The 23,584-nt window shown below is 37.8% G+C and overlaps 1 protein-coding gene across 2 annotated transcripts in view; it reads right to left on the bottom strand.

Moving 5' to 3' along the window:
* MIX23 (mitochondrial matrix import factor 23) overlaps positions 1–22,720 on the bottom strand; it is a 42,078-nt gene extending 19,358 nt beyond the window's left edge. For both annotated transcript variants that reach the window (XR_015240275.1, XM_025913715.2), the window contains exons 1-3: positions 22,601–22,720; positions 11,060–11,185; positions 5,337–5,483 (exon numbers count right to left, since the gene is read on the bottom strand). Coding sequence is in view for 1 of the 2 variants with exons in the window: in XM_025913715.2 (XP_025769500.1) it covers positions 5,337–5,483; positions 11,060–11,185; positions 22,601–22,651 (324 nt within the window). In the remaining variant the exon portion in view is untranslated. The remainder of the gene's footprint in view (positions 1–5,336; positions 5,484–11,059; positions 11,186–22,600) is intronic.
* Between the last annotated feature and the right edge of the window lie 864 nt (positions 22,721–23,584).

The raw sequence follows: 23,584 nt of genomic DNA, 5'->3' as shown, positions 1-23,584 counted from the left end.
GTCAGCACAGAGCTGAATGTGGAGCTCAAACTCACAAATCGTGAGATCATGACCTGAGTGGAAATCAAGAGTTGGGTGCTTAACAGACTGAGCCACCCAGGTGCCCCTCACCTTGAGAGCTCCAAAAAAAAAAAAAAAAAAATCAAATGTCCAGGTAGTTCACAATAGGAACACAAATGGCCAATAAACATTTTTTAAATATAGAATATTAGTAATGTATAAAAAAATGCAAATCAAGCCATAATATGACAAAAATTTTCAAAAATGAGTACCTCTGATAAAACCTACTACTAGTGAGAGTATGGAAAAAGATACACTCATACACATTTTTTTTTTTTTTTTTTTTAAATTTTTTTTTTCAACGTTTATTTATTTATTTGGGACAGAGAGAGACAGAGCATGAACGAGGGAGGGGCAGAGAGAGAGGGAGACACAGAATCGGAAACAGGCTCCAGGCTCCGAGCCATCAGCCCAGAGCCCGACGCGGGGCTCGAACTCACAGACCGCGAGATCGTGACCTGGCTGAAGTCGGACGCTTAACCGACTGCGCCACCCAGGCGCCCCTCATACACATTTTTAGTAGGAGTATATATTGTTGCAACCTCTATGGAGGGCAATTTGGTAAGATTTATAAAAACATAAATTCACATGTCCTTGAACTCAATAATTCTAGTTCTAGTTATTGATCCTATAATACAGATTTACAAAGACAGCACAGAGGAATAAAAAGAAGGAGGTGGCAACCTGATTTGGATAAAGAAAAAAGAATCAAGAAGAAAAACAGAGAAAGAAGGGGAATATCTAAGGCCCAAATGATCTAGAAAGGCATGAGTTTTCCACACCTTGAGCATACAGCCAGAGGTCTGATACTAATGCTACATCTTTCTAACTTTCCTGATAACTGCCAACCTAATTACTCTATCAGAAAAGTAGCCAATTCCATTGCCAGGCCCAGATGGAGGCGGGGGGTGGGGGGGGTGGGCATCATACTCCTAGTCACTTCTAGTGGGAGAAACTTGAAAGAAGCTTGCTAGTTCCAGGAAGAAGGCTTGAAACTATTCAGGAAAATTGGGACAAAAAGCATGAACTACAGATTGAAGCAGCCAAGAGGTTAAAACCAGGATGATTTCCTCAGGCCAAAGTTAAGACTCAAGCCAGGAGATTTGGGAACAAAATACCAGAGAGCCAGCCAGACAAGATCTAGGCAACCATGAGTCAGGGACCCAAGCCAATGAACCTGACCAGTTAGGAGCAGAGTTCAGGCAGGATGTTTAAGCAATGTGCATGTAACACTAGTAAGATAGGAACTTAGTACTGATCCAATGGCTCCTTGTAAAGTCCTCTGCTAGACTCAGAACTGGTGTCAGAGTATAGTCAGGTACATAGGACTGAAACTAGAATGAGAGGAAGGACTGCATTTCTGACAACCAGTCTTGTTCTGTAAAGTAGTAACGAGCCTGAAGAAGCCCATCTGCTGACATCAAAGCAACCTCAGATTTTAATCAGCTACATGGACCAGAAATTATTGAAGATTCACTGCTCTGTCAAAGCCTGGACTGAGTGCCAAAGAAGTAAACTCAATCAAAAAACAGGGTCACGACATTCCACTAGGACAGTCTTCATAACTGCTCGCAAATATTTACAGGCAGGTCACGGAGAAATGGGTTTAGACTTCTCCTACATACTTGCAGAGTGAAGATTAAGGAGCAATAATCACATGCTACAGGGAGGCAGATTTTCACAATATATAAGAAAATCTCTGAAAAATTACAACTTCCAAAAAGAGAATGCCACTGCTACAGAGGATTTGCATACTCCTCCTCCCCTACCCCCGTAAGTAGTGATTAAACAAAAAGTAGAAACCAATGGTTCCAAGATATTGTAAGGAGGATTAATGTAAAAAAATATGGGGTCCCAGAGTCTCAAAAAGGAAAGGAAAACAACTACTAAGTACATTAGGTAATATGCTGGCTCTTACACACACGATATCATTTAATCCTCATCTCTAAAAATAAAGAAATCTCAACTACATTTTACAAACCAAAAATCAGATTATTTCAGAGCAATTAATTTACAAGTTTACAAAGCCACCAAGTGGTAGAAGAGATTCATTTCATTAGGGCCACCTGCCTTTATAACCCATGTTTTCTCTATTCTTGAATGCTTCAGATATTACAACCAACTTCTAATACAATTTCAGTGCCACCAACAAAATGCTCCCTGAGAGATGGTTGTTTTGAGGCTCTAGGTCTTAAACAGGTACACTTCCTTTCAAAGGAAGTTTGAATAGGTGACAATAGGTGACAGCAGTTACACAGTTCCAGCAAGGAATGTGCTTTTTCTGAGTTAAGGACTCAGGGAAAGAACTGGGGACTTTTAGACCGGCATCTCTGCATATGAATAAAGTATGTTCTCTACAGTAGTCAGAATTTGACTATCAGTCACAGTTTAATGTAAAAGCACTGAATCCAGAGTCAGAAGACATGGGTTAAAGTCCCAGCTCTACCACTTACTAGCTGGGGATATCAGTTAGTACCTGAGTTGCAGTTCTCTCATTCAAAAAAATGAAGAGGTAGACCTGGAACATCTTTAAGAGTTCTCTTTCTGATTCCATAATCTTCATGAAAATGAAGAAAGCTTGAAAATTAAAAAAAATTCAAGCTTTCTTATTTGGTTAAGTACTATTCACAGTCACCCTCTAGTCCTACACAGTATCTGACTAGAAAGCTACCTTTTGTAACTTGCTGACTGGTTTCTAAAACTACTCCTTGCAATGGTCATCCTGGTGATTTTCTCTGGGCCCTAGAGGCTGAAGGGCAGAGATGAGGGTGGATCAATTATGTAACAAATCACTCCCAAGGACTCAGTGGTTCTGAACTTTGCTCTCCACTAACAGGAGTAATTGTAGTGTTTGTCTGATGTAATTTGCAAATAGTGAGTTTTCAGTTTCTGATATAATAGCCCTGCCCTGTAGTTTTCTTTGTCAAAACCTTCAAGAGTCTGTTGAAATACAAAATCCAAAATAACTAGATTTTAACCAGCTTTATAGAAATTATCTACAAGCCTTCATAAACAATGACTAAGATGATCATTACAGCATTAAGTTCACTCTCTGAGGACCCCACCACTGCCAGATGAATGAGCAGGTGTGGAATACAGGACTGAAGCAGTCGTCATGAACAAAGAGAGCCATGAAGACGGTGGTTGATTCCAGTAAGACATGGTGCAGCCCTGGGATGACTGAGCAAGTGCACACACTCACCTGCGGGCAGCTACAAGAATATAGGCTTGAGAGTGATGGTAAGGTCCCCTTTTCAAAGCTTGGCTACATCTACTAAACAAAGGGCAGACCTCATGACTGTTCAGTAATGAAAAACACAATTTTGTCCCATACTGGATTTTCAGTCACCCAGTCAGCAAGTCACCTACTGTGCTACCTTGAAATACAGACATAATTTTGATAATTGCTCAGTGGTCATATAGGAAAAAGCCCTTCTTCTTAGGAAATCACCAACGTATGTAAGGAGCAAAGGAACATTGTACCCAACATTCTCGCCAAATGATTCAGTAAATAAAAATGCCTATGTGAGGTAGAAAGGGGAGGAAACAGGAAAGGAGGGAAGGAGGAGGCAGAAGGAGGGGAGGGTGGAGACAATGTATCTCAAAGCAGGTGGGGCAAAATGCAAACAATAGGTGAATATAGGTAAAGGGTATAAGTGAGTTCCCCGTACTATTGCAACTTTACCGTAAGTTTGAAATTATATCAAAATAAAAAGTCACTCTTTAAGCAGCTCCCCACAAAAGAAGACAGCAATGAGTTGCACTTAATAAAATATGGCACACATTTCAAATGTTTTCTTGACATGTCACCATTAAGGGCTATAAAGGAACAGTCCTGTTCCATTTCTTATACTCTGAGGTGCACACCCTATCTGCATTACAGCTGACTTTGAGGAAAAAAGGCTTCCTCTGACATATCACTCAGTGGACACTTGCTGTTTTCTTAAAAGTGAAAACTGCAAGGCTGGGAAATGAAGTGGAAACAAAAAAGTATCCAAAAAGAACCAAAGATCCATAGTAACTTCTTTGTGTAGGGAAATAAATTATAATGTGGTTCTAGTGTACCTGGTTATATTCAAATAATACTATACTTTTATAGCTAAAGAGAGTAGTATTCTGAAAATATTTGTATTGCATTTCGGCAAATTTCTACAGACGAAACCAGAAGTAAATATTCTCAAAATGTAAATACATTAAAAAAGTTTATTCTTTTTTTTTTTTTTTTACATGTATTTATTATTGAGAGACAGAGCGAGACAGAGCATGAACATGGGAGGGGCAAAGAGAGGAGGAGACACAGAATTTGAAGCAGGCTTCAGGCTCTGAGCCGTCAGCACAGAGCCTGACATGGGGCCGAACCCACCAACCACAAGATCATGACCTGAGCCAAAGATGGACGCCCAACCGACTAAGCCACCCAGGTGCCCCTAAAAAAGTTTATTCTTAAGTCAAGCCTTTAAACATAGATACAGATATGATTTCCCTAGATTTTCTGATGTGGTGTTGGTCTGTGTTAATCCTTTTATATATAAGGATATCCTTTGTTATATTTAACAGTATACTATATAAAAAAAATGGAAAGAAAATATGATTACGTTTCTTTAAGCTAAAGCTACTACACTGCATATATTCATGAAATGCAAATTAACATACCAACTAATTTCTAAATGTAATAAAATTAAGCCCACTAAAAATGAAGTATTAATCTGGTCCCTTTTTTTTTTTTTTAATGTTTATTTATTTTTGAGAGACAGAGACAGGATGCGAGATGGTTAGGGGCAGAGAGAGAGGGAGACACAGAATCCGAAGCAAGCTCCAGGCTCCAAGCTGTCAGCACAGAGCCTGATGCGGGGCTCGAACTCATGAGCTGTGAGATCATGACCTGAGCTGAAGTCGGACACTCAACCGACTGAGCCACCCAGGCGTCCCTGGTCCTTTTTTTTTTAAAGTAATGACCATTTCTTTTTCTTTTTTCTTTTTTTTTTTATAACATTTATTTGTTTTTGAGAGAGAGAACGAGACAGAGAGTGAGTAGGGGAGGGGCAGAGAGAGGGACACACAGAGTATGATGTAGGCTCCAGGTTCTGAGCTGTCAGTACAGAGTCTGCTTCAGATCCTGTCACTCTCTCTCTCTCTGCCCCTCCCCTGCTTATGCTTTCTCTCTCTCAACAAATAAATAAGGTGTTAAAAAATTGTCTTTATTTTGATAGCTAAATTTATTTTGACAGCTATTTTGAAAATCTTTTGCTCAGAAATTTAAAGCTTATTCAACTTACCTTTGTCTGTTCTTTCCTAAGTTGCTTTAATAACGTTAAATCATCCAAATTCTTTTCTCTCTCTTCTCGGAGGTGTTTTACTACTGCTGAGGTCTGAGCTATACAATTTTTTATGACTCTGTCCCTGCTGGCATGAGCTTCCATCAACTAAAGGAACAAAGGAACAATAGAGAAAAATCATACCAATTTTTTACATTGTAGTGGTTTTTAAAAAATCCTTATTTTTAGGCTACAGAAATATAATAGTTCTAAAACAATTTTTAAAAACTGAATCTATGGAAGAGAAGATTGTGCTGAACCAGTTAAATCACCAAAAAACAGATCAAAGGAAATACCTCTCATGGTGTAAAGTATGAGGTCGGTTGTCTTCCTCCTTCCATATGCTTCTGGGATTTCCCACTCCTCTTCCTGCATTCCCCATACAGGACTTTTCATTTCAGTCCCTTCTCCCTACATTCCTGTCCCCAGTATTCCATCCCTCGTGTTCTACCCTCTACCCACCCTCACACACCTTCGGGGCCACTGCTGCTATTCTTCCTCTTTTTTTTTTGTCCTTTCATTGGTTTTTTCAGCCTTGTGTTGTCACTAAGTGCAAGAAATTGTGAAGTAAGTGATGTAGAGAAGGAATTCGTTACACTAAAGAAAAACAAAGAATGTTTACCTATGCAAGACAGAGCCCTTTTCAAGACTTTATGGGAAAATTGTATATGAAGTACAGATTATTGGCTCCATCAACTGTGTGTGCCAACTGAAAGGACATCTGGCAGGGCAATTCTTTACTAAGTTTCATCTTTATATAACAAATCCAATACAACAATTTGCATTTATTTTCTTCCTTCATTTACGAAGTTTGATGATCATTATTCGAACACACTCCCATGATCATACCAAATTCTGATGATGCCCCATAAACCTGGGGGAGAGTAAAAGCAAAGTACTAAAATAATATGTAATCGCCATTATAGTATATGTGCTGCTGAAGCAAGCACTATGCAATCGCCATTATAATTAGTGGAACACAAACAAAGGTGGTTCGCTTCCAACTAAAATTTAGGTGTTAACTTCCTCCATCTAATTAATCATGTTATATCATTCCTTCTTCCCTCTGAAGAGAGTATGTTAATGCTATGCTAATGAGTTATACTAGGAATAACCTATTATACATATTTGTATATAAAACACAGGACTAAACCATCCTATAAGCATTCTTTCTAAGTTATTTGAAATATATCTCTTAAATGATCATCTCAGGACCCTGAAGTTAAGAACTACTGATCTAATATGCACCAGGAAAAATTCCTTTGCATTTCTAGAGTGCGACAATACTAAAAGTGCATTGATTATAAATCATACCTATGTGAAGAGAAGAAAATCAAACTAAGAGGCATTAACCCCACCTATACTAAATTACTCTAATATGCTAATTTTTTTCATTGTAAGGTTTAGGATTCACAAGGACAGTCCAAGGCCTATATTTCATTGGCAAATACGCTGCTTCTGTTACTTGTTTCCTCCTTCAGATATAATTCCAGAAAATGAAAGGAGCCATTGAGGGTAGGGAAATTCCCAAAACAGAAGAAATGAACCATCCTAACTTAGAGTTAAGAAGCTCTCCCTGTATGAGACTGGCTAAATAATTAACATTTCCAGGCTTCAGTTTCCTCTTTTGCAAAATTATGGATTATGAGTAAATAATCGCTAATATCCTTTCTACCTCTAAAATCTAAGGATAACATAACTCAATACACTGCTCAGATGTCAGACGCGATTTAATCACTTTAATATTTTGTCTAAAGCTCCAATAATTGGTGGAATAGCATTAGCACTAAGTAGGAGTCTGTCACAGTATTTTCACTTTTTCTATCTGAATTTTAAAATCAAATTCCAATTGTGTACATTTTATTAAAATGTTCAATATTTTCCTTTCAGCCTCTCTCACCACACAGGTTCCTTCCTTGGTTAGGCTCTCCTCCACTGTTCCCCTCATTAACTTGGCCCCTTTCCTGCAGATACACTTCTCACTGAAGACCACCCTCCTACCTTCACCTGCATACTTTTCCTTCAGATTAGCCCCACTGCGAACTCACTCCCCTATGGACAGAAAGTACTGAGCAAATCATCTTTTATTCTGTACTATCAATTATTTTAGTCTAGCTTTCATGATCAACCTTCAAGAAAATTCAGAATTAAGAGCCATATGCAAGAGGAATATGCATAGACTTCTTTCTGTACACATGTCAAAGAAATGAGGACGCTTGATAACTAGCAGCTCCTTTGGTTAGAGGAGAAAATCCCTGAGTAATAACCATATCATAACCATACTTCCTTTGATTTGGGGTATGCAATTTCAGAATGAAGGCATTTAGGATGGGGCAAGAGAGTGATTCAAAGCTAGTCTAACAGGGGTCTATCTAGGACTTCCCAGTTTTATTATACTTTACCAAAACTCTAAGAACTTCTTTTAGTCAAATTTTCACCTACTATCTTTTTCTTTTTCAACGTTTATTTATTTTTTTTGAGAGAGAGAGAAAGATAGAGCACAAGCAGGTGAGGGGCAGAGAAAGAGGGAGACACAAATCCAAAGCACACTCGAGGAACCCACGAGCTGTGAGATCCTGACCTGAGCCGAAGTCAGCCGCTTAACCCACTGAGCCACTCAGGCGCCCCTCACCTACTATCTTTTAACCATTATTTAAAAACAATCCTTTTTGCCTTTAAGGGAAACAATGCTAACACTTTTCGTGATCATAGTTTTTGGGTGTTTTCTTTCCTGAACAAAGGTTGATTCTAAATTAACTCTACACTAAATTCTAATTTCTGAAACATCATTTGTCAGAACCCTGACACTGACCCTTGGTTTAACCATCATTTAAAAACAAAACACAGGGGGCTCCTGGGTAGCTCAGTTGGTTAAGCGGCCAATTTTGGCTCAGGTCATCATCTGACAGTTCCTGCGTTCAAGCCCCACATCGGGCTCTGTGCTGACAGCTCAGAGCCTGGAGCCTGCTTTGGATTCTGTGTTTCCCTCTCTCTCTCTGCCCCTTCCCACTCATGCTCTGTCCCTCTGTCTCTCAAAACAAATAAATGCTAAAAAAATTTTTTTTTTAAACACAACATGGGACGCCTGGGTGACTCAGTACGGTTAAGTGGCCGACTTCGGCTCAGGTCATGATCTCACAGTTCGTGGGTTTGAGCACTGCATAGGGCTCTGTGCTAATAGCTCAGAGCCTGGAGCCTGTTTTGTGTTCCGTGTCTCCCTCTTTCTCTGCCCCTCCCTTGCTTATGTGTGTTCTCTCTCTCTCAAAAATAAATAAACTATTAAAAATTTACAAAAATAATAAAAAAATAAAATAAAAGTTAGTAAGTTTTTGTCTTGGCCTTTTGTGTTTTTTAAATCTTTCTCCAGAATTTCTGACAAAAAGATGCAAGGGGAAGCATATCATTGAAACATATATTCCAAAGATTCATTATATTAAAGAGACATCCTTAAAAATTACCCTAAATCAATCACTGTGACACTAGTAATTGTTTTGCATTTGTAAAACACTGTTCCAAATTCACAGACTTTTTAATGTTCAGCATTGATTTTCACATTTATTTTGAGAATAAACAATAAACAATGTACAGCTAGAAAAAAATCATAGATTCAAGGGATACCCTTTAATAAGGGGATCTCACTGAAATTATTTTCATTAAGAGTATTCTTCTAAGATTTGGAATTTCTACAATTAGTACTTCATAATAACTTTGTTGATCATCTGCTATGAAGAAGTATTATTTTTTTTTTAAACATTTTTTTTTCAACGTGTTTTATTTATTTTTGGGACAGAGAGAGACAGAGCATGAACGGGGGAGGGGCAGAGAGAGAGGGAGACACAGAATCGGAAACAGGTTCCAGGCTCCCAGACATCAGCCCAGAGCCTGACGCGGGGCTCGAACTCACGGTCTGCGAGATCGTGACCTGGCTGAAGCAGGGCGCTTAACCGACTGCGCCACCCAGGCGCCCCTGAAGAAGTATTATTATTAGAGAGTGCAAACATTTCTTCATCAGCTATAGAAGGAAAGCATCAGGGGCTAAAAGAAGTCAGAGTAACCTTAAGCAATTTGGATGTTTCACAGAGCTCCACTCTTAACTGAGATAATATCTAAGGGAACTCAGTGGTACTTATTAGCATAGGCACTCTGCCGCAGGCCTGATCCCTGGCACAAAATTACTAGATAAACAATCGTTCCTCTAATGTTCATGTTGTTGGATCCCTTTAGGATACAGACAGAGAAAAACCCAAACACAAACACGAGAATATCCAAAACAGAAAGGTCTCAAATATCCAAAACAAAAGGGTCCAATATGCAAGATTATCTTAGTGCAACAAAGGGATAATAATAACAACAATAATAATAGAAGCAGCAAGCATTTATATATAAAACATTTAGTACAGTTAGCACTTTATATTACCTCAGTTAATCCTCTAACAACCCCATGAACTAGGTACTATTATGTTATTATTTTGCAAATAATAAGCTGAGGCAAAAAGTTATGTGACATGTTCAAGGCTACCAGCTAGGAAGAAGCAGAGGTAGGACTTAATCTACATCTGGAATCTATGTTGCTAATCCCTACACTATAAATCTTTAGGTTAAAAAAAGATTATAAATGAAAACAAGTGAGATTCTTTTCTAGAGATTATATGGGCAGTGAGGGGGGCATCACTAAAGTGATCATAAATTTCTAGTTCTTCAGACAGAGCTACCCAAAGAAACTAAGTGAACAACCTCAAAATAAAATAGGGCTTGGACTCATGCTCCCTACTTCCGATACTGGATTCTACTCATTAAAGTTCACAGATTTGCAATTTCTCAAGCCACAAGAATCACCTAACCACTCAATAAAACAACACACTTTCATATAAAGCAGGACAAAAACATCAGCAATTATTAATGCTTTGAATTTAATTGATATGAATAAAACTGACTTTTTTTTTCATAACTGAGAAATAGAATTTTAGGTTTTAAGTAATATCTTCTTTATAAGAATCCAAATAGTAATCTTGTGGGAGATCATAGAAAAGCAAATGCCATTTGAACATTAGCTTCCAAGTTAATGAAAAGATATAAGTAAATTATAAAAAAATACTTGGCCACATTACTATTTCCTTTTGTTTTTAGAAATTATAAAGCGACACAAAAGAACTCTTTAAGAGCCTATGAAAAAATATATATTTGAGAACCCAAAGCCTCATACGAGGACAAGATCTGTGGCTTTTCTCCCAACTACCAAATGCTTCTATTCCCCTCCCTGATGATTGAGGGAAGAAAAAAGATACAGAAAGTATAAAAGGTTTTAATTCATTGTATCAGGTATCTGGCTTCTTAGGACTGACTCATTCAAAACCCTTGCTCTTGTTTCACTGTTTTACTTGACTGTTTCACTTCCTCCTTTGTTCCCTGGTGCATAAGGTTTCTAAAGTTAAAGGCTGCCCATGAAGGGGCCAAAAAATGCTCTCATTCCTTAGAACCATCTCTCCACAGACTTGTGCATAAGATCACATGTTTTCCTTAGTTTGTAGCAACCAGATCAAAACTTACACACACTCTCAGACGTAGGCAAGAAAACATGAAGATGTCATACTTTTATCCAGTTTAATTATATGTCAATTGGTTTCTTATTTTGCCTGCAAAGAAAGGCATAAAGGAAGCACAAAAGACTCAAAAGATACACTTACAGACTCATAAAGTTGTTTACAGGTTTGGCTTGCATCAATTTTCCCTGCAAAGGAAGCTGTTGGAACCGTAGTGTTTAATTCATGTACTATTCTGTCATCAATCGTCCTCATCACCTTGAGTAATTCCTATATATATTTAAAATAAAAGAATAATAACCTGAATTGAAAGTTAAGTGTTAAAAAAGAAACATTTAAACAAACAAACAAACAAAAAAATCCATAAAGCTCTTGGATATTTTACAATCCTGTAAGTTAGGAGTAGAGAAACCATGCTAAATTTAGTGCAACCACAGGAAAATCTTTATTACGAGAATAATAGGTTATGTAATCGTAATTCTAAGAATGGGCACCAACCCTGTTTTCTTGGCTCAAATGTGACCATCTCAAGGGTCATGACTGCTTTAATTCATTTTTAAACCCCACCTGGTGGCACATGCTTAGCAAACAGTGTATGTTTTTTCCATCCAAGCATACAGCCAACAAAAGTTTCTACTAAACACAATTACCTCAAATTGTCCCAGACAATCCAGCATAATTGCTTGCTCTATTGCCTCTATGTCTATCATTCTAAAATGTGGTACTAGATGGAAAAATTCTGTAAAGCTATATAAGAAATACTCAGTAGTGGTTCACTTAGAAATTAACCTATGACCTTTTAGCCTTTTTCCTTTTTTTTAGCTTTTTACTATGATTGTTTTATTATTTTTGTAACAAAAATACAGGAGAAGTACAGGAGAAAGCATGCTTTTATAGAAGGAATCAAGTCTTTTCATGGCTTTCTTATTCATAGAACAAAACAGAAATTAGTTTTACCTTTTCTTAGTGACCCTACTCACATTTCCCACGGATCTCTTCCTCCTGAAAAGGCTCCAACTCTCAAAAAACCAACCAAAAGAAAAATAATACTAAAAGGGCAGGGGACTTAAAAAGACTCTGGTGAGAATACCTACATAGGACAGTCCCTTCTCTCTACATTTTGATTAGGGTACTTCTTTTCACTTGTCACTAGAGAAAGGCTGTACATCAGGTACACTCTGTCTCCAGAAAACACAAACTGTTTCCAGCACTATACTCTTCTCTTTCTTTTTTAATTGTTTCTTAAATTCTCTTCCCCGCCCCCCAGCCCAGCAAAACATGATGGCTGAAAAATCATCAGGGAAATAGAAGTATATAATGCTAGAAATATATATATTAAAAACACCCAACAAGTTAACATTCAATATTAAAGTGTATTAAAAGCAACTTTGTTTGATTCTCTGTCTCCTTCAACATAACAGCCTATCTTTCCTATGCCAAACTGAAATCCATGACTGAAACCAACTTCATTTCTTTCTTCATCCATTTGTTAAAATAAAAACTTCTATTATGATTAAAGTATTACAAGTCATTTTAGAAAAACTAGCAAAAAAGTTTAAAAAAATAAAAGTCATCCACAGTTAACTATTATTAATGTTATAAGATGTGTTTAGTTTTTTCTGTACACATCTATGAATATTTTTATCAACTGGAGGTCCTTTGTAACACTTTAAAGTCCTGCTTTTATGACATTATCATAAAACATATCATTATATATATCACATAACATGATATCATTATATCATTATATGTATCATATAACATTATACCATGAGCATTTTGCCCTTGTTACTCAAAGTGCCTGGAAGATATTTTTAATCGTGGCATAAATATCCTGTGGAAGTGTCACAGTCTGTAAGACTACTTCCCCAATAATGAACATTTAGGTGTTTCCAATTATAATAACCATTTAAGCCATTCAGTCTAAGTCTGCAGTTTAGATTCTGTTCCTATCAGTCTATTAATCTTCAATCAGTATTTTAATAGCCTTTTCTAGATCTCAATCTAGAAGTTAAATAGCTTGTAGAAGGCTCATAATTTAGACTAATAAAACACAGGCAAATGTCAGGTTTAAAACCAGCTTCACTATCTTATCCCCTCTTCCAGTATCTTTCTATTTTTGTCAATAGTACTATTATTCTCTATAAATTGGAATTCTTAAGGGATAATATCAACATATTCACTAAGCAACCACCACTTTGAGTGTTTTGTGTACAACGGAGGATATATGTGTGAATGGCAAATTCCAAACAAAAGGCAGAAGCACCATTTAGTGTCAAAAAGTACATAATCAGCAGAAGTAGTAGACAGGAACCTTCCTTTCCAACTTCAGCACACCTATAACTTGACTATGAAAGAAAGAAAGAAAGAAAGAAAGAAAGAAAGAAAGAAACCTCTTTTAAAAATCTCTCTTTTCTCCCATCTATATCAAAATGATCTTCTGAGGCCAAGATTTAAGTTATACCTTTTGGATAAAACTCTTTCCTTGGCTGAGAGTCCTCAGCAATCTTTCTTCTTTAAACATATGAAGCATTCAGAACCCAGCACAGTTCATTTATTAACTCACTCTTCATTCAAAAAATATTTAGTAATGTCTAGTGTGTGTCAGGCACCATTCTAAACACTACTCTAAACATTCTAAAGGTTCTGACCCTCAAAGAGCAAAATTCTCATAGGGAGAGACAGGTAATAAGCAAGTGCCTCAACAAACAAGATAATTTCAGTATTGAACAATACTGTGAAAAAAGAAAACAAACTGAGGTAATGGGATGAAGAACGACAGTGGGGCTGAGGGGCTAACACTTTGGATAAGGAGATCCAGAAAGGCCTCTCTGAGGATACAGCATTTGAACTGAGAACTGAATGACATGAATAAGCCAACTAAAAGAACATGTGGGGGAATAAGTCAAAAATGATGAGGCAAGAACAAACTTTGGGGTATTTGAAGAACTAAAAGAAGACAAGTGGGCTGGGAGTGAATAAGGGGAAAAGTGGTATTAAGTGAGGTCAGAGGAGACCAGAAAATGAAGGACAACAGAGACCATGGAAACAATTAAGGACTCTGTTCTAAAGGCAACAGGGTTAAAGGCAAGGGAATGCTATAACATGATTAATTTTTTTAAAAGATAACTTCGCCTGTAGATGAAGAATGGATTATAGAGAAGAGAATGGAAACAGGGTGACTCTTTAGCAGACTACTATGGTAGTCTAGGCAAGAGATAGATAGTTTGATTGAGAGGTAGCAATAGAATTAGGAAGAAGCTGGATTCAGGATATATTTTGAAAATAGAGCAGATAGGCTAAACTGATGAATTGGTGGTGAGGAATGAGAAAACAAGATGACTGTTAGGTTTGAGGCCTGAACAACCAAATCCATGGTAGTGCCGTTAAACTGATGATGGGGAGAGACTGAGGGAAGAAAAGATTTGGAAGGAATGAGATCAAAGTTCTATTACGACTCAAAGGACATTTGATAATACTTAGGGTTATTGTTAATTGTATGTGATATTGGTAGTGTGTTTAAATTATCATCTATTAGAAATAGAGACTGAAAACTTACAAAAAAAGACATGGTATCTGGGATGTGCTGCAAAATAATCTGATTAGGATGGGGTGAGTGGCAGAATATAAATAAAAGAGTGGCCATGAATTGATTGTTGAAGTTAAGGGTTGGGTATATAGGGATCCATAGTACTAACTCTCCTTTTGAATCAGGACTGCATTTTTGCACACAAAAAAGGTTTGATTCTTTTTTTTTTAAGGTTCTGCTCTGGACTTGTTAAGTTTCAGATGCTTCTTAAATATCTGCATAGACAAGTTGGATAGAAAGTTGAAAACACCAGTCTGACACTGAACAAGGCTAGAGTTATATTAACAAGTTGATGTTATTAAAAGTCATGAGACGAGAAGAGATCACTGAGGGAGACTGTTGGGAATGAAGGGTGTCAAGAAAGAACTCTCGCATTTAAAGTACAGGAAAAAAACTAATTATCACAGAAGTCAGAAGAAAGGTTTCAGGGGGGGAATGGTCACCTGTGTTAAATGTTCCTAGAAGTCAAGAAAAATGTGAACAGAAATTAACTTTCAGATTTAGCAAGATGGAAATCCTGGGTGATCTTAGCAAGTCATCTGAATAGAATGTTTAATGGACTGAAAAGTTAATGTGGCTTCTGTACACAGTAGGAGAAAACATAGCATAAACTGAGGCCCACCACTATAGATCAGATTATAGGATTTTAGTCTTTTTCCTGAGAATGGAAAACCAATGAAGTGTTTAGGTATGGTGGGGTTACATGATCAAATCTGTATTCTGAAATGACTGCTTAGGTTAAAGTATTAAAATGTGGAAAATGAATTAGATAGGAACAGGAGTAGATGCAAAAGGATCAGTTAGGAGATTTGACACAGCAATCCAGGTAAAAGATTACATAGCTTGACATTCCCTGGAATTTTTATTTACTGTGAACTTTAACCAGTTTTGAGTTTTATCACTAGCTATATAGCCAAATTCCTCTCCATTAAAACAGTTAAGTTTTATAAAGCAGTGGGAATTTATCTGCATTAACTAGGTAATGAATCAGTCAATTTCACAGTCTTACCAATGGAACCTACAACTGTGGATTTTCAAATACATCAATCTTCTGTGTGCTAGAGAATCATCAACATATGATCTAAAACTTGAGTTTTAATAGGGTAGACACTAGTTATATGAGGTTATTTTAATTAAAATTAAATAATTTAAAATTTAGTACCTCAGTTGCACTAGCCACATTTCAAGTGCTCAAGAGCCACATGTTGCTAGTGGATGGTGCAAATTTCCACCATTACAAAGAGTTCTACTGGATAGTACTGAATTCGAGAAAATATAATGACAATTTCTAAACTGATAAAAAGAACTATAAGCTATTCTTAAATATCACAAAAAAGATACTAAAAAAACTAAAAGGGCAAGGGTGGGTAGGATTCAGAAAGGAATTTCTTCCAAACTTGCAAAGGGAGAAGGAAAAGAAATATAAAAACACCTCACTAGGCACACATTTCTTTACAGTGCAAAAAAAGGCCAGAGTTCTTAAGTCAACTCCAAAAGGGTCTAGAGAAAAGCTTGGTTGGCCCTCATAGACTGAGAGCAAATGAAGGTGAACACAGACACACAAGTGCTCCCAATAAATCATGTGTATTATTCATAAGGAATTACAGACTAATATCTGATGCCTGGCTCCAGTGGCATCCTCCCTCATTCCCTCCCTTTCTCTCTCACAAATTCACTAAGAAAATATATAGAAGACATCCCTGAGCAGACATCATACACAATAAAACACAAGTCCACGGAGATAATACAGAAATACACACAGTTCAGTGGCTCTCTCAAGACTATATCTTTGTATAAGACCTGGAACCCTAATTAACTTCTAAATGTCAAAGCATTAGAAAAGGTAACTCTCCAAATTTTGTAATGTCTCCAGCTTCTCCAATCTTTAATCCTCCTCAAAACAAGAAGAGATTCTGATATATCATGAATCTCTAATTTTAGGCTGGCCATTTAAAATTATTCAGACACTTACCTTAGAATTGCATTTTATGTCTTATCTGTAATTGTGCGGTGAAAATCTCATCCTCTCACAGGCCAATTTTGGTATTTAAGGAGTGCCCAGATTTAGTAGGGAGGGGTAGAGAAAACTTTCTATTGCCCCTATAATTATACTACACTCTATTCCTAAGGTTGATCCTCAGGTAAATTCCTTTAATTATTTTGGGCAGGGTATATGGGGAGTGGTAAAAGGTCGATTACATGACAGTAAAATAAAAATATACTCCAAAGAATGATCTGGAATTTATTAACCTTCCCCTCCTCACCCTCTGCCTGAAGGTACCAAGAAGTAGATTCCATTCACATGCTGCTCTTTTCAGATTCTGCTCCTCAAACCACATTTTTATAGCAATGCTCACACTATGCTCCCCCCCCCCCCCCGCCCCCACCACGCTAGAAACAGAGACTTGCCCTCTTGACACCCAGCACCTCCAGGCCCAGAGAGCAGCTGGACATGTTACAAAAGGAATCATCATGGATGCTAGAAAACAGTCTATTTTGTCCAAACCTAATTAGCAAAATCAATGCTGTATAAATGAATAAATATTCCCAACAGAAATACAAAAACTTAAACATTCTGGGAAAAAATACTTAGTTTATTTTGTTCAGCTGATATATGAACTGGGTCAGAGACAGGGTCAGGAAGAAGGGATTTCAGGGTGGCAACCAGTGGAAAAAAATCAGAAATGATAAAGAGCTTGATGCATTCAGGGAAAAGTAGGCCTCTGTGGCTGGACAGAAGAGTTCAAATGTATGCTGGAGATGGCAGTGGTTGGGGAGAGAGAAACAAGAATAAGAGAGGGTAGAGATATAACTAGGGAGAAGACATTGGGACTGGGTTTTAAAAGGTCTTGTATGTCATGTTAAGTAGTTTAGACCTGGTCACAGATGCCTGAAATTAGATGCATGGTTCAGATTCTAAAACTTAGAAGACAACAGTATAAAGTCATGGAGATTAGATTGAAGGGGGATATACTGGAAAAAGAAATGACTAAAGATAAGGATGGACTGCAAAGCTAATTGCAGACATGATAGGGTGTGAACAAAGATTGTGGCAGTACTGATGAATGTTCCTAAAGCATCTCTTTGACCATTTCGCCCCTGTTCAAAAATGACTCCCAAATCTCACACTTGGCATTCAAGCCCTTCCATAATCTGGTTCCTATCTTTTTCATAATTCTGTGTCCGTGTAAATCCTGAATTCCAGCAATAATGATTGGCTATTTCCCCCAGATACATAAAATTTTCTGTCTATATACTGTTCCTTCTACTTAGAATTCCCCTGGTCCTGCCTAAGGCCCAACTCAATTACCATCTCTTGATCTCTCTGAACTTTATAGCATTTTATTCATATTCTAAATATCTTCTACATGTTTTATATCCCTGCTTGCATTATGTTCCTTGTTTTATTTCTGTACACTGAGTCTCCCCAAGTGCCTGGTACCTAACAGGTATCTGTTATACACTGAATTGTGTCTTCCACCACACCAAATTCATATGTTGAAGTCCTAATCCCCAGTGTCACTGAATTTGGAGACAGAGTCTATAGGGAGGTAAAGTTAAATGAGGTCATAAGCGTGGGGCCCTAATCCTATAGAACTTATATCCTTATACAAGGAAGAGACACCAGAGATCTCTCTCTCTTTGAGCACAAAGAGGCCATGTGAGAACACAGCAATGAGGCTGCAACATGCAAGCCAGGAAGAGATGATGAATCAGAAAACAACCCTAACAGGACTTTGATCTTGGACTCTGAGTCTCCAGAACTGTGAAAAAATTAATTTCTGTTGTTTACGCCACCCCGTCTGTGGAATTTGTTACGGGAGCCCTAGCAGACTAATACGACATCCAATAAATTCTTGCTAAATGAGTGTTCAAATGGAGTTCTAGACACTCAATTTTAAACATTCTTTTCTGGACTTTATTTCATTTTGGAAACAGTATATTTTTCAGGAGGGCTAAGTCCAATTTTTATAATAGAAAAGTAAGAACTGCAAAAACTCAAAATACTTCAAAGACTCAAAACTTTAAAACATGCACCTACATGGAAAAAATCAGGATAGTAGCAGTACACTGTGAGAGGGGAGGAGGAGGGATGTACGGACTGGGATTGACTGGGAAGGGCATGAGAAACTTTTGGAGGTGACGGTATTATTCTCTATGTTGATGGAAGTTTGTACTACAGGTATATGTAAATATCAAAAGACTGGTATGCTTAACATCAGTGCATTTCACTGCATGTAAATTTTACAAAATGAAAGTGAACAAATATTGAATACTAGTTAATGATATGAACAGTGACACATTTAGGAGTGAAGAATATGGATGTTTGCAACTGCCACTGACATGCATCAAAAAAATAAAGAGGTGAATTGATGGGTATATTGAGATGAGTATGTGATAGAGTAAATACAGCAAATCACTGATTATAGAATCTAGATGTACATAAGTATTCACTGTAAAATTCTTTCAACTTTTCTGTAGCATTTGAACATTTTCATAATAAAATTTTAAGGAAAAAGTACCTAAATCTTTATAATAAAAATACATGATTTCTTGTTTCTCTTCCACAGTACTCAGTGCAGTGCTTTTCACATTTAGGGTACTTCTATACAAAATATAATGGTTTCACAGCTTTAAAAATATTATCTTTGATTAAGAATTTGTGAGTGTGCCAGCTAACCACAGCTTATAATTTTACCTAACTCATCTAAACCTAAATGTTATACTAAATTTTTACATTTTACATTACCTTCACTTATGTTCATGCGTGCCTATGAGGGTTGTGGCAAATGTTCTTATATTTATTTACAATGAAGTTAAGTGATATGCCAAGGCCAGCTCTGGAAAATCAGATCTTCTGACTTTTAACCCAGGGTATTCCCCATTATAAACCACACATTTGGAAAAGCCCTAGAAAGACTATTTAAAAAGTTACCCCAGGTTTCACTAATGACATTCATTTTATGATCTTTTTATTTACATTATTTCTGTGAATGGAATGGTTCTACAAGAGAATTTAGCTTTTGTTCCCCTTACATCTTATCTGCCCTTCCAAAAGAAAAAATAAAGGTGTTTTCTAAGCACTATTGGGTCTTTTAACAGCTACCTTTGATATTTAGTTTTAGACAGACACATAGACCAATGGAATAGAACAGAGAATTGGACCCACAAACGTCTTGCCAACTAGTCTTTGACAAAACAAGAAGGAGTATCCAATGGAAAAAATGACAGTCTCTTTAGAAAATGGTGCTGGGAGAACTGGACAGTAACATGCAGAAAAATGAAACTGGACCACTTTCTTACACCATACATAAAAATAATGAAAGACCTAAATGTGAGACAGGAAACCATAAAAACCCTAAAGGAGAAAACAGGCAACAACCTCTTTGACCTCAGCTGCAGCAACTTGTTCGACACGTCTCCAAAAGCAAGGGAAATAAAAGCAAAAATGAACTACTGGGACCTCATAAAGATATAAAGCTCCTGCACTGCAAAGGAAACAATCAACAAAACTAAAAGGCAACAGACAGAATGGGAGAAGTTATTTGCAAATGACATATCAGATAAAGGGTTAGTATCCAAAATCTATAAAGAACTTAACAAACTCAACACCTGAAAAACAATCCAGTGAAGAAATGTGCAGAAGACATGAATAGACACTTTTCCAAAGACATCCAGATGGCCAACACGCACATCAAAACCACAAATCAAATCAAATGCAAATCAAAACCACATTGAGATCCACTTCACACCAGTCAGAGTGGCTAAAATGAACAACTCAGGGAGCACCTGGGTGGCTCAGTCAGTAAAGCATCTAACTTCGGCTCAGGTCATGATCTCATGGTTCATGAGTTCGAGTCCCGCGTCAGTTCAGAGCCTGGAGCCTGCTTCTGATTTTGTGTCTCCCTCTCTCTCTGCCCCTCCCCCACTCACACTTTGTCTCTCTCTCAAAAATAAATAAACATTAAAATTAACAACTCAGGAAACAGCAGATGTTGGTGAGGATATGGAGAAATGGGGAACCCTCTTGTATTGTTGGTAGGAACGCAAACTGCTGTAGCCACTCTGGAAAACAGTGTGGAATTAGAATTAGAATTATCCTATGACCCAGCAACAGCACTATTAGGAATGTATCCAAAGAATACAGCAGTGCTGATTCATAGGGCACATGTACCCCAATGTTTATGGCAGTATTATCAACAATAGCCAAATTATGGAAAGAGCCCAAATGTCCATCAACTGATGAATGGATAAAGAAGATGTGGTTTATATATACAATGGAATACTACTTGGTAATGAGAAAGAATGGAATCCTGACATTTACAGCAATGTGGATGGAACTGGAGGGTATAATGCTAAGTGAAATAAGTCAGTCAGAGAAAGACAGATATCACATGTTTTCACTCATATGTAGAATTCACTCATATGAGAAACTTAACAGAAGACCATGGGGGAAGGGAAGGGAAAAAAATAGTTTCAAACAGAGAGGAAGGCAAACCATAAGAGACTCTTAAATACAGAGAATAAACTGAGGGCTGATGGGGGTGGGGTAGGCAGGGAGAGGGGAAAATGGGTGATGGGCACTGAGGAGGGCACTTGTTGGGATGAACACTGGGTGTTGTATATAAGCGATGAATCATAGAAATCTAGTCCCGAAGCCAAGAAAACACTGTATACCCTGTATATTTGCTAACTTAATAAATTATATTTTAAAAAAAGAAATTTAGTTTTAGAGATTCAAATAATTATAAAGATGGAAGCAGTTTTAAATGTCACTTAACAAAATCTTATTTTGCAGATTCAAAAATTAATTCCTAAGTGGTTAAGCAATTAGCTCAAGGTCCAAAAACTGTTAACGGCAGAAGCTGTATTAGAACCCAGAACATCTAACTCCCTAACCAGTGCTCATTCTAGTAAACCTAAGGCTATCATTGCTCAGTTATCTGAGCTCATTAATTCATAGTACTAATTAATGTGAAAGATCAAGGCCATAAACAGACCTGTTAATCTTAAATATTCCACATACTTCATAATCTAACGACCTTTTTCTATCTTATTTAAGATTTTTACAAGTATCAGTATTTGTCCAGCACTTTGATCACATTTGACGTTGGCTGCTGTTGTGCTCATCAGTTGTGAGGAGGAGCTGAAGTGGTGAAGAGGGCATGAAAAAAGTGGAAAGACCCCACATAAACTTCTTTGGCCAAATAACTGTTTGTCAAATAATTCCGTCTGTTGAGGTTATCTTCAAGAATACCACTCCCTACAAAATGGCTCATAGAACAAAACTTCCTACAGGCAGGCAAGAATACCACTCCCTACAAAAATGGCTCATAGAACAAAACTTCCTACAGGCAGGTCAGTGATACGTGAAATTATTTTTCATTATCTTTAAAGATACATTTGTAAGGTCATGATTTTTTGAGTTCAACTCTTTATCTAGACATCAGCACGTTTATACCTACATTAAAATAACTTTCATAGCAACTTAGTTAAAATCCAGACCCCTTTCTTTAATTCATGGGTCGGTATTAGTCCTAAAATACATTTTCCTTAAGTGTTACATTTCCTCTAATGGATAGGAAGGCAGAAGCACCACAGCAGGTACTAAAATTAATCGCCCCTTCAAGAACTCCAAACGTTCTGCCCTATCAAAACAGGAAGACTTGTACCAAGTTTTTATTTTGTTTTGTCAAGTAAATAAGTTCTCCTTCACTTTCTTCTCTCCTACGAGTGGTCAACTTAAAGCAGGAGGGGGATGGCAGAGGCTAGGAACTGAGTTCAGGGGATGGCTTCAAAGGTTGTTACAATCTCTACCACCCGGCCCAAGCTTGGTTTTACCACCTCGGAACCACTCGAAGTTTCCCGGGACGGTTACTCAAGGCCTGGGCGTCGCAAGAAGAACCATGACCCCCACGGAGCTGCCTCGCTATGGCCAAGCCCGCGCCCCCATGACCTCCAATGGCTGGGAAAAGGAGCCTTGAACTGCCCGCTTCTTCCACAACTGATCCGCACTCCCTCCCAGGCCACAGCAGGGAACAGGATCCGGGGACAATTGGGGGGTAACACCTGCCACATGAGGAAAACCCCATCACCTGGAACTCGGCGAACTCCTCACAGTTCACACCGCCACTGGGCGCCGCCATATTGGACAAACGCGAGGCCCCCGCCGGGAGCCAATCACCACGGAGCAAAGGTGTCCGCGTCGCCGCCTAACAAAATTTATTCCGAAGAAAGCGAGAAACCTAAGGCAAGATTTGTCTTTTCCCTGGTGCTCGTCTGCACCGAAACTTGTACCCGTGGTATCCTTCTTTTTGTTCCCACCCCTTTTAACACGGCCTCTGGAACTGGCCTAGAGGTATCGGAGAGTATCAGAACTTGAAGGGATAGTTTTACTCCAATCCCATTTTTTTTTCCCCTTGGTGGCACCAACCTGATCTTTTGAAGAGGAAATCTAGAGTAGAAGTGAGGCTTTTCTTAACCCTCCCACTTCATTATTTACCTCTTGTCCCTTCAGCACAAAGGCCTTTGTTCGTTAAGAATTTGGGACTGCTAAGAGACGTTTCTAAAAAAGACATTACTGTGGGATCCTGGGTGGCTCAGTGGGTTGAGCATCCGATTTTGGCCCAGGTCATCTCAGGCCCCGCATCAGAGCCTCCCTCACTCTCTCTCAAAAATAAAGGTAAAAAACAAAACAAAAAACATTACTGGTAGTGTGGGGGTAAGGGCTGTATAAAGCGTTCAGGTGTGGAAATGCTTGGTTTTATAAAAATAGGCAAATTGAAGAAATAGTAAGCATACATGTGAATTCCTCACGTAGACTGAGAAATACGCTCACAGTCACTAAGACATAGTGTCCATTGATCACTAGGAGCTTAATTTTAATTGCATGTTTTTGATAAAAGCAATATATTCATTGAAAACGCTGGAAAAACAGTATTGAAATACTGGGTTTATCTAGGCAGTGTGATTTCGGAGTCTACAGTTCACAGTTCTGCAGGGATCACATTCTTCTATCTCAAACGGATACTTTCTCAGACACAGAGAATGATAATGCAAAGGCCTCTCACACCCAGACT

This window comes from Puma concolor, chromosome C2, assembly GCF_028749965.1.
Source record: "Puma concolor isolate L17-30 chromosome C2, mPumCon1.1.hap2, whole genome shotgun sequence".
Lineage (NCBI taxonomy): Eukaryota > Metazoa > Chordata > Mammalia > Carnivora > Felidae > Puma > Puma concolor.
Note: the sequence above shows the minus strand (reverse complement) of the source record. Positions and strands in the feature narration are given on the sequence as shown.